This window comes from Sus scrofa, chromosome 18 (genome assembly GCF_054392235.1).
Source record: "Sus scrofa isolate SSC_HxYL_T2T_F1_AM1 chromosome 18, Sscrofa_HxYL_maternal_Yorkshire_Landrace_v2.0, whole genome shotgun sequence".
Lineage (NCBI taxonomy): Eukaryota > Metazoa > Chordata > Mammalia > Artiodactyla > Suidae > Sus > Sus scrofa.
In genome coordinates, this window is record NC_139400.1 from 37673623 (window position 1) to 37685823 (window position 12201).

Consider the following 12201-nt stretch of genomic DNA (forward strand, 5'->3'; position numbering starts at 1 on the left):
CTGGGGAACATCCTGGGCCGCACTTCAACACCACAAAGACTGGGGTCCTCAGGCTGGGAGCCCTCTTCACAATGATGAAGAGAGAGGAGACAGAAAACATACTGCAGAATTACCTCACTGCCAAATTTCAAATTTGTGCTATTTTTTTTTTTTTTTGCTTGAAAGAATTTGGCACACAGAAATGGTTTCAGAATATTACAAACAGTCACATATATAATTGGCTGAATTTTACCTAATTCTTCTCCAGACATTGTCTCCTGACTTTCTTCTATTGAATACAGGAAAATAAAGTCACTGGCAATCTCATAAACCAGTAAGATAATGTGATTTGGGATAGTAACAGAAAATAATATCTAAAAAAAACCTTATTTTACTGGACCCATTTTATTTATTTATTTATTTATTTATTTATTTTTCTCTTTTTAGGGCCACACCCACAACAGACGGAGGTTCCCAGGCTAGCAGTCCAATCGGAGGTGTAGTCACTGGCCTATGCCACAGCCACACAGCAATGTGGGATCTGAGCCACATCTGTGATCTACACCACAGCTCATAGCAACACCGGATCCTTAACCCACTGAGCAAGGCCAGGGATCGAACCTGCGTCCTCATGGGTACTAGTTTGGGTTCATTCATCACTGAGCCATGACGGAACTTCTTACGGGACCCATTTTAAATTATAAATTGTCACCTGTGTTCCAGGAAATCTTAGTTCCAAAGCATTTTTACTTGTCTCTACTAGAGTTTTAGTGGCTTCTTTGTATTTGGAGTTAGATTAGTCTTTTACCCCTCTACGAGATTACCCTATTCCTTCTATAATCCTAAAAGTGAATATCATTATTTTATCCATAATGAACTTACAAATGAGATCCTTACCCCTAAATATAATATGATTCCATAGAACATAAATCTCCAAAAAAAACATCGCCGAAGGGCATTAATGAGTTTGGGATTCTTCTTTGAAGCCAGTTCTCTGTCCCATTCTCTGCAAAAGAATAAACAGTAGGACCAGTGAGTTGCATGTACAAATATTTGAGTTCTTCTATTGCCATTAACATAGTTTCAGTCACAAAAGTACATTCAAGGAAATTAACCCAAGTGACTAAAGAGACAAAATATTAAGGGGACTTTCCAACACTAATACTAAGACAGATATTTGGCAGAATTCAATGTTCCATGATATATCAGTTTTCAGGGAGTTAACTTCATGAAAAAGCCACACTTTATGTGTTAAAGAAAGGTTCTAGGCTTTAAAAAGCAATTAATGCAGAAAGTAGACAAATAAATTATGACTTTCAAATACACATTGCTGTGCTTAGAACAAGGTGAAAAATAAACAAATACTTAATTTTTTTTCTCTTCATTTGTTTAGGATTATAGTGGATTTTACAAAATTCAACTGTCAAACCAAAATCAAGATTAAAAGTCAGGCGGAATTTTCTGTAATTTAACACTAGAAAAACATGTTATTTGGACTTTGCTTTTAAATGTAGAGATATGAAACAAATACAATTAAACTTCATTTTCAACTAGTAGAGTCATTCTTTACAATAAATTTTTTGGAAAGTTAGCACACAATCAAATTCTATAATTTCTGGTAGGAGCAGAACTAAGTAGTCTGAAGATTTTTGATATCAAATGTCTTGTTATCTTTTAAATACTATATGTTCATCAACTGATTATACTTAAATTATTACCATTGCTTCCTGTTAATAAAAATTCTCTCTTCCCAAGTGGATAAAACATAGCCATAAGTCTTATTCTCATCTTCATCTTTAAACAGTACAGAGATGAGAAGTTTCACAGGAAAGAACTAGATAAGGACTTTGAATTTTATCATCAGCCATGGGCATAACTATCCATCTACCACTATTAGAGGTGGTTCTAAGTTACTCTAAAGGAAGAGCACAAACTCAGATTTGAGGGCGAGTTTGGCAGGCATGGCATTGTGCATGGCCACTGACTTCCCTGAGAAGCTTGCTATCTAGAATGCCTTAATTACCCTCTGCCATCTGTCTACCTCCTCACACTCTTTCCCACCCTCTCACTCACACACACAGGACCTGCCTCCCATCCATGTCATTCAGTGATTCACCAAGTCCTACACTGATTACTCTTTCCCTTAGCATCCATTTAGAGCTTATTTTGGATTTGCTGATATACCTACAATGTGTTATAGTTATGTATTTTTTCTCTGCAGCAGTGTTACAGGTTGTTACATGCTAGCCACTTCACATTCAATCATCAACCACTCATTCAACAAATATTTACTGAGCACCTATTATAATTGGCCCTTTGTGTCTGTGGGTTCCACATCCACAGACTCAACCAACTTGGGATAGAAAATATTCACACACACATGCAAATCCAGAAAGTTCTAAACAGCAAAACTTGAATTTTGTCATGTGCCAGAAACTATTTACATAATATTTACATTTTTTAGGTATTATAAGTAAGCTAGAGGTGATTTAAATGTACAAGAGGATTGTGTAGGCCATATGCAAATACTATGCCATTTTATATAAGGGGCTAAAGCATCCAGAGATTTTGGTGTCTCTGGGGGATCCACTTAGGACCATTGTATATATCAGACTCCATTTTAGACTCTACTCCAGGCACATGATAAACAGAACAAATAAAAAAAAAAAAATCCCTGCCCTCAGGCTTCATGGCACTTACACAGAAATAAGTGCTCAGTGGTAGGTGCTGGTCCTTGATCCTGGAAATGTGAACTTACTACTCCCATTAGCCTAATTCTTTGAATTAAAATCAAGAAAAAATAAGGTTGAATATTTTATTTGCCTTGAAATTTCAAAAGAAATTCAATGAGTTTAATGAAAATAAGATAAACAAATTGAAAGTCTATTTTATTTTGGGGCAGTTAAAAAAATAGGTACTTCTTTCTTATTGTTCTTTTTCTTTTTTTCTTTTTTTTTTCTTTCTTTTTTTTTTTTTTTTTTTTGCCAGCTCCCTCCCCTCTTTCCCCTTCATCTGGTATCAGACCCTGTACTGCTGGCACCAGACCAGTCTAGCTTATTCAGAGACTGTTGCTGGTCCAAGGAGAAAGCTTGTGATTGAGAAATTTCTGGGATTTTTCCACAGTTGACCAAGGAGAAAGGACTCTTTCTTCTGTGGTCTATAAAGATATGAGCAAAGAGTTCTGAGGATCCACTGCATGGAGGAAGCTGGTCTAAGAGAATAAAACCAGTCCCTGGTTCCACTGAGTTCCTAAGGCCGGTCCTCTTCCTAGCCTTCACACAGGTAGACTACATGAGCCAATAAATTCCCTCTTTTTATTTACTTAAGCTAGTTAATTAGGTTTCTGTCACTGACAAACAAAAGGATTATAACCAATATTCTTAGAAAAGAAGATTTCTTTACAATGGGAAACATTGTTTCTGGGGAGGCAGTAGTATACACCTGGGTTTGAACCATGGCACCATCAGTTATTAACTGGAAAATTACATCATTTTTCTGATTCTCAGTTTGCTCTTCTATAAGATGGAGATGATGCTTTCCTTTCAGAGTGGCTGAAAGGAGATACTACACCTGCCATTCAATGTGTACTCAAAGATATGAAATTTCTTTGATATCCAACAGCCATTACCTTAAGATTTCCGAGGATGTACATTTGTATTAATGCAGTAAGATTCCGGAGGCAGGAGTTCCCGTCATGGCGCAGTGGTTAACGAATCCGACTAGGAACCATGAGGTTGCAGGTTCAGTCCCTGCCCTTGCTCAGTGGGTTAACGATCAGGCGTTGCCATGAGCTGTGGTGCAGGTTGCAGACACGGCTCGGATCCCACGTTGCTGTGGCTCTGGCGTAGGCCGGTGGCTACAGCTCCGATTTGACCCCTAGCCTGGGAACCTCCATATGCCGCAGAAGCGGCCCAAAGAAATAGCAAAAAGACAAAAAAAAAAAAAAAAAGATTCTGGAGGCAAATATACACAACTTGCTTCATAAAGATGTTATTTCAGTCTTTACAAAATCCACTTAATGTACTTTAAAGACAGGTAACTTCTCAGAATTCAAAGAATCCATATATGTATTTTAAAAAAAAAAATTCCTCAGGAAAACGTTTCTCTTTTTTTTAATCCTTCCATTTTTTAAATCTTTTTTTTTCCTCTTACGGCCACACCTTCGGCATATCGAAGTTCCCAGGTCAGGGATGAATCAGAGCTGCAGCTGAGGCCTATGCCACAGCCACAGCAATGCTGGATCCGAACAGCATCTGAAACCTATGCCACAGCTTGCAGCAATGCTGGATCCTTAACCCACTGAGTGAGGCCAGTGATCAAACCTGCATCTACACAGACATCTTCAGTTCTCAACCTACTGAGCCCAAAGGGAGCTCCATTTTTTAATTTTTCATTGATTGACACATCATCTGAAAAGTAAGATGTTCCTATTTGAAATATGCCATTTTGGAGTTCCCGTCGTGGCGCAGTGGTTAACGAATCCGACTAGGAACCATGAGGTTGCAGGTTTGGTCCCTGCCCTTGCTCAGTGGGTTGACGATCCGGCGTTGCTGTGAGCTGTGGTGTAGGTTGCAGACGCGGCTCGGATCCCGCGTTGCTGTGGCTCTGGCGTAGGCCGGCGGCTGCAGCTCTGATTCAAACCCCTAGCCTGGGAACCTCCATATGCCGCAGGAGCGGCCCAAAGAAATAGCAAAAAAAAAAGAAAGAAAGAAAGAAAGAAATATGCCATTTTAAGAATTAAACTCTCCACTGTCACTTCTCTATTCTCTAAGTAGTTAATACTATTAACCTCTCTCTTCAACTATTAAACAATGTGCATGAACATACCTTTCCAATTTTTCAGACAGATTGTCAGCAGAGTCAGAAGAAGAGATATGGTATATGTCTGACAATTCCAGGCGCTGTCTATATCCTTTTCTCAAAATTGGTCTGGTCCAGCTAAAATGAAGAGAGGAGAGAAAGATAAAAATATTAACTTGATTTGCTCTCCAATGTGGACTTGGAATAAGATATGGTTTCAAATCTTCTAGCATGTTAAAAATGGTGATGCATATAAGAAGAAAATAAGTAAACTTATAGAAATGTCAGGGATTCGTATCTTACAGAAAACAACTGTATAAAACATCAGCACTTCTGAACTGATGAGACTATAGCTTTGTCTAAAAGGATCAAGAACAATGGTAGAATCCTTCCCAAGGGAAAAGACAAACTGCTAAACATCCTATATGAAAAACATTCTTCTTAAAAAAAAATCCCCAAAATAATCAGATACAGGAGTTTAGAGTTTGCTAAAGTCTATTCTCTATCGCTTCAACTATAAAACGATCTGTGAATAAGAAGATAGACCCTCATCTGACACTCATATAATTTTGTTAACTGTAGCACAGAGTAGTGAGTAATGAGCTACTTGTTGAATGAACTGACTGTAGCTGGAGGGTTAATGAGTAGTGTGTATCAATTTGTTGACTTAATCATCACCTCTGAATGAGGGTGGGGATCATAATTTTCTTATGTTTTGTCTCCTCACTCCACAGCATTTACGCACATCTGCCCACTACACATCTAATAAATAACAATTTATGATGAAAACTGGGAACGTTAGCACCGTAAATAATTGGGCAGGATACTTCAGTTATTTTCACATACATTGTTTCCAGCTATTGTGAGTAAAGCAAAATAATCTTCGCAGACATAAAATCTAAAAAAAGAAGTCAAAGAAAAAGGAAAACCAAGAGGAGAGAGGGGGAGCGAGAGAAGTGTAAAACAGAAATGGTTACAAAGAGACAGTTCTTTATGAAATTTGAGCAAAGGAGACCTTTCTTGTGAAATTTCGTATATTTATTAAAGAAAGGAATTGAACATGGAATTAATGATTCCTAACATATGCTTTTACCCTTAGCTTCTTTCTTTTCTTCAGAAACGTCTAAAATTTGTGTCACTGAGACTTTGGTAACATATCAAAATGCGTGTTTCCCATAGATTTCAAAAATCAAAAAGGGAGTGATATAACAAGATCTGAGAGGCAAAATAAACTTGTAAAAGGAAAAGTATTCTAGCGAAACCATTGAGAATAAAAAGAGGAAGTGCTATGCCAAATGCAAACATTTTGACATTGTTTCACAGCAACCAGAACCTTCAGACTTTGCAGAAGTCTCTCTTGTTCACTTTCAGCCCTCCCACCCCAGTGGTCTAGATTCTTGTTTACACCCCTTCTTCCTGCTATTTCTACAACTTACTCTTCCTTAAAATTTAACTGAATTAGGCCCCAACTCAAAGACTAAGTCATTTCAGTAACCATTTCTGACTAGGATATTGAGTGACAATGGCTTAATGTGTCAGTTTTTCCTATCAACTTGAAATCTTTGCATCTTAACAAGAGCCTTCAAACCTCAACAAAGGGTGATAATTAAGTTTCATCTTTATTGCCCAGTGCAATTTTTCCTGGAGAACAAGAAGGGAAATAGTTGAGGACAGTCTGAGCAGAGCAGCTTAAGAAGTGCCAAGCTCATGCTGCATCTGCAGTGGACATCGTCTGAGTGGCACATACTCCTGGCACCTGGCCCTTGCCATCCAGTATCCAAGTTAAGCACTGGAAGATTATAGGGGGTAGTTAGGCAGTAAAAAATCTGGGACAGCAATTTAGCATATAACCTCCATTGTGCTTTTATAAGCCTTTGTAAACTTAACCTCCATTGTGCTGTTATAAGCCTTTGTAAACTTAGGTCAAGAAGTTAAAATGTGGAGTTCCTGCTGTGGTGCAGTGGATTAAGAATCCAAATGCAGTGATTTGTGATTGCGATGTTATGGGTTTGATCCCTAGCCTGGTGCAGTGGTTAAGGACCTGGCATTGCTGCAGCTGTGGCGTAGATCAAAACTGTGGCCCAAATTCGATCCCAGGCCTGGGAACTTCCATATGCCATGGATGTGACCATCAAAAAGGAAGAAAAAAGGTGAAAATGTGAAGCAAGTGTGTACTACTAATTTTAAAAGTATGTGTATATAGCACTTTTACAAATATTAGCACATTGTGATTTTTATTTGAAATTCTCCATAGGTAACAAAAAGGGATCCTTGTCCTATTTTAAGAATAAAGAAATGGGAGTTCAGAGGTGCTAGTATGTCTGCTGCAAAATGGTAAAAACTAGATTTTTGTCATATTCTTCTGACTTCATTTCTTCCATTACTAAGTTCAGCTTTCCCTGTTTAGAAAAATTAGGCATGGTGGGTTGTTCTAGAAAGTACTGAAAGAAGGGTCTAGAAGTAGGGAGACAAAAAGCACACTGCAGTGAGTGGTGTGGTGTGCTGGCAAATCTTTAACCATGCTTTCTCCAGGAATGAATGAATGAATGACAAAAAAAAAAAAAAAAAAAACACACACACACAGCAAAGTGACATAGCATTTGCCAGTTTCTGTGGTGTAAATACTCCCACCATGAATGATTTCAAGCCACTGAATATAAAGTCACTGAACAGAGTTGGGTGGAGATACACAGTTGCATATAGTATAGTGTGCTTACCATTCAGATACAGCCAACATAACTTCAACAACATAGAAAAATAATTAGGTAGTGATAAATTTGGGGTTATTACCTTTGTGTTAATATAATTTGTCTAATTGTAAGTTTAAATCATTTAATTTTTATTACTAGTTACATTTAACAACCAGCACACAAAGTTCCTGAAAATTTAGCAATCACCCTGTTTGGGAAAAGCATTTTAGTAACTTGTTTGGAAATAAGCAGTTTTAGAAGAATGCCCTAACCAATTGATCTCTAGACTGCTACTCTAATGTACAGATCCTGGACTTGAGCTGCGACATTGTCAGCCTCCAGCTAACCCTGCTAGCTTCAGACTGGCATCGCAATCCAAATTGGCTCTTATCCATCTATTCTGTTACTATTTGTCCTGAAGTCAGTGGTTTTTATAACTGATAGACTCCTTGGTTTGTTTCAAATCTGAAGACCAGGGAAGATTCCGTCAGCAACCAAGGACCTCTGTCCTGTCCTGAATGAGTTTTTCCTCCAATTGTAGGGCTTGTCACTATACTTGTACATAAAATATGCAGTCATACCACTCCCCAGATTTTCTCCAATTTTTACTATATTATGCAGTATTTAACACACTGTACCCTTAAAGCTGTCCATTTATCTTTATTTCAAAAATCTGAATATATGGCCAGCATATATTTGCTCATTGTTTGATGCTGATATTTAAATGTTAATAAACTAGTATACCTCCCCCCAAAATTTAACAATCAGCTTAGCCAAAAAGGGCCAACTACAGCAATAATGGACTGAAAGTCTTGGAACAAGGATAATAGATAGCATTGAGAATGGGAAGGAAGGGGCCAAGTGAAAATTTAGTAAAGAGAAAAATATACTCCATATATTAATAAACCTTTAATTTTCAGTATGTTTGAAATTATTAACATATGAAACTAAATTTACCAATGAAGAGAATTTCACTATCCATAAATACAATAACAAAAAGTCATTTGCAGGAGAGTTAAAAATAAACCTTGTCTTTCTTTTAAAAACTAAATAAACATATATCTTTTGATCCATATCTAAGACCTGATCACCATTTCCATAAATGAGTTTTCGGCTCATCTTAAAGTAATACAATTTGCAGGCTGCATTTATAAAAAACTTCCTATGTTATCTCTGCCCATGGTAAAATGTATGTTACATCATGACATCTAGCTTTGATTATCAAGAGTTCCATAGCCCAGCAAAATCAAACCAAACATATCAGTAGGATTAAAAGTGAGCCATGTATAATTACTAACATAATTTAGTGTTTCTGACAGGTTCACTACAGTTAAATCTAATATTCAAAACCTGAAATAGAAACTTAAGGTAGGAGTTCCCATTGTGGCTCAGCGGTAACAAATCCAGCTAGTATCCATGAGGACAGGGATTCCATCCCTTGCCTCGCTCAGTGGGTTAAGGATCCAGCATTGCCATGAGCTGCAGTGCAGGTCACAGATGCAGCTCAGATCTGGCATTGCTGTGGCTCCAATTTGACCTGGGAACATCTATATGCCTTGGGTATATCCCTTAAAAAATAAAAAACTTAAATTATGAGAACTAAATCAATTAACTTCAGGCTGCCTGGCGATCACCAGAGTTATCTTAGAGAAAGAATTTGTTTCATGGGATTGAGCCAGAAAAAAAAAAAAATTGAATGAAATTTTTGCCCCATTAAAGAGGTCTCTGACTCACACACGAAAAACTTATGGTTTCCGGAGGAGACAGTTTGGGGGGTGGGGGGATGTGCTTGGGCTGTGGGATGGAAATACTGTGAAATCAGATTGTTATGATCATTATATAACTACAGATGTGATAAATTCATTTGAGTAGTAAAAAATTAACATATCAATAACTTCACTAAATATGAATGGTCTAAATATATACTAAAAACAGAGTTGGACAGAGTAAATAAAAATTATTAAACTATAAAAAAATTAAAAATAAAAAAAATTAAGAGGTCTCCACACCTACGTCAAACCAGCCTTGGAAATAAAAAACAAATACAAAACAAGCCAAAAATTCCCCAGGTATCCACACTTCGACACTCTATGAAATAGTTACCATAAAACTCTAGCCACCACTCCTCTTGAATAAGCCTAAGTTAAACATACTTGGGTATAATTTAGGAAAGCCGACTCGAGATTTCTATTTCAGTATTTCTTACATTAAAAACTATTCATTATCAGTAAGTGTTTCATTATCAATGCAGGTACACCTGGAATAACCAACCAAAGGCAATAAACCCTATTCTTCTTCCTCTTCCTCAAATTTCTTCCCCTTCACCCCTTCTTTTCACCTCTACTTGATCTTATCCTTCTCCTTCATTCATAACCTGTCACTATATGTTACAAATGGACTTATAAATAGATCTACTTAGATACTGTGACAGTTTCCAAAGTTCTAATTATTTCTAACAGAAATTAGTTAATGATAGATTATGCAAGGTAGGAGACAGTGATCCTTAAGGTGTATAGTTCTTTATATTCTAAAGTTTTAAACTAACTTCAAAAAAAGTCTACTACCCCATACACACTGTTCACTAAACTGTAAGAGACTTCGGGTTTTATTAAGGAAAAATTCTATTGCTTGATTTCTTTTTTTTTTTTTTTTTTTGTCTTTTTGCTATTTCTTGGGCCGCTCCCACGACATATGGAGATTCCCAGGCTAGGGGTCTAATCGGAGCCGTAGCCACCAGCTTACACCAGAGCCACAGCAACGCATGACCCGAGCCGCGTCTGCAACCTGCACCACAGCTCACGGCAACGCAGGATCGTCAACCCACTGAGCAAGGGCAGGGACCGAACCCGCAACCTCATGGTTCCTAGTCGGATTCGTTAACCACTGCGCCACAACAGGAACTCCTGATTTCTTTTTTAAACACACACACAATGAAACCATATTTCGTTTCATTTCTTAAGACAAAATTTCCAATTTTTGCATAGATATAGAGTTACTTGTAATTCCTTATAATTAAAAGAATCTTCCAATTACAGACAGTATTAAAGCCTTGATTTTCACAAAATCTGTCCCCCTAAAATCACATAATTAAAGCTTAAAATCATTTTTCCATTTGACATTTGGCTTTTGTTAGTTCATTGTTAATCCAAATATCCAACATTTTCATCTACTGGAATTTAAGATGAAGGTCAGTTATCAGCTCTTTTTTAGTTCAAAATAATTTTGTTTTTATAAAACAATCATGCCTACACATTATTTAACATCACTTTTGATTTAACTAGCCAAATAAAATAAAATGAAATAAAATTACGATCCAAACCCACAGTTGCATGACACAGCTCCAAATGCTGACAAATTGATACACTCAAAAGACTAAGTATTTTTCCTTTTTGCATGAAATAATAAGTGAGGAACTAAGTCAAAATTAAACTACTTTGTGTGGACAAATTTAAATATGCTAGAGGTTTTCTCATCATCCAATATATTTACCCTGACTCTGAAACAGCCCAAATAATCTGGATAGTTCTATCTAAAGAAAATGTCGATGTTCAGGCAAAAAAAGATGAGGAATAGTTTATACAGACTAGGGCAATAAATCTCAAATTCCTGCAGCATATTCCACCAGTTTGCTTTAGGTTTTCTTGATAAAAGGCTATGATGGGGAGTTCCCATCGTGGCGCAGTGGTTAACGAATCCGACTAGGAACCATGAGGTTGCGGGTTCGGTCCCTGCCCTTGCTCAGTGGGTTGACGATCCTGCGTTGCCGTGAGCTGTGGTGCAGGTTGCAGACGCAGCTCGGATCCTGCGTTGCTGTGCCTCTGGCGTAGGCCGGTGGCTACAGCTCCGATTCAACCCCTACCCTGGGAACCTCCATATCCGCGGGAGCGGCCCAAGAAATAGCAACAACAACAACAACAACAACAACAAAAGACAAAAGACAAAAAAAAAAAAAAAAAAGAAAAAAAGGCTATGATGGAAAGAATTGATTTGAGACCAGAAGTCATTTCATCTGTACAAGGATTTTTTTAATCCATATAAATAACACTTCAAATATCAGTTGTTTTATCAACTTAGATTCAATGTTATCTTATAGTCAGATGTATTTTTCCCTCAATGAATTTTAATGAAACAACTTGAGAGGCATCTAGCTCTCAAAAGTCCTTGTATGTGTCAAGAATGAACCCCAACAATACTGATTATTTCAAAAAAACAGAATGAACCCCTAAGTTGCAGCAATAGGGTGAGGGCCAAGTTGGTGAGTTCCTGTCCTCTAATTCCTAAAGATAACTAAACAGTACTTGCTACTTAGCCATAAAATGATGAATTAATAATCAATAACCACTTTAGTCAGCTCAATCACCTTTTTGCTTGCTAAAGATGAACTATTTTTGTGTTTGAGAGTTAATGTCTCATGAGGCTCTAATTTTACCAAGAGAATTATAGGAGTTCTTTTTCTTTCTCTGGATGAGTAAACAGTAAAGTAAATAAATTTCAGAAGATCTGGAAAGATAATTATTTGCTGCTCAACAAAATATCTCAAACCCAATTATGAAAAATCTTCTGGAGGCCCAGAATTTAAAGCCATAATGTAAATCAATTTAACTTCATGCCTAATAAATCTAAACATTAAATAGAAAATCCATCTACCCATTATATAAGATGCTTCTAAATATAAATGTATTAAAGATATAAGCATATTTAGAAATGTCCATAAGGTAACAGAGATCCTAAA

At 37.0% G+C, this 12201-nt stretch overlaps 1 protein-coding gene across 6 annotated transcripts in view; it reads right to left on the reverse strand.

The window, feature by feature from the left end:
* Window positions 1-12201, reverse strand: part of CFTR (CF transmembrane conductance regulator) — a 190818-nt gene that overhangs the window by 151267 nt on the left and 27350 nt on the right. For all 6 annotated transcript variants that reach the window (XR_014833210.1, XR_014833209.1, XM_021078522.2 and 3 more), the window contains 2 exon segments: window positions 4807-4917; window positions 877-985 (listed from right to left, as the gene is read on the reverse strand). Coding sequence is in view for 4 of the 6 variants with exons in the window: in NM_001104950.1 (NP_001098420.1) it covers window positions 877-985; window positions 4807-4917 (220 nt within the window). In the remaining 2 variants the exon portion in view is untranslated.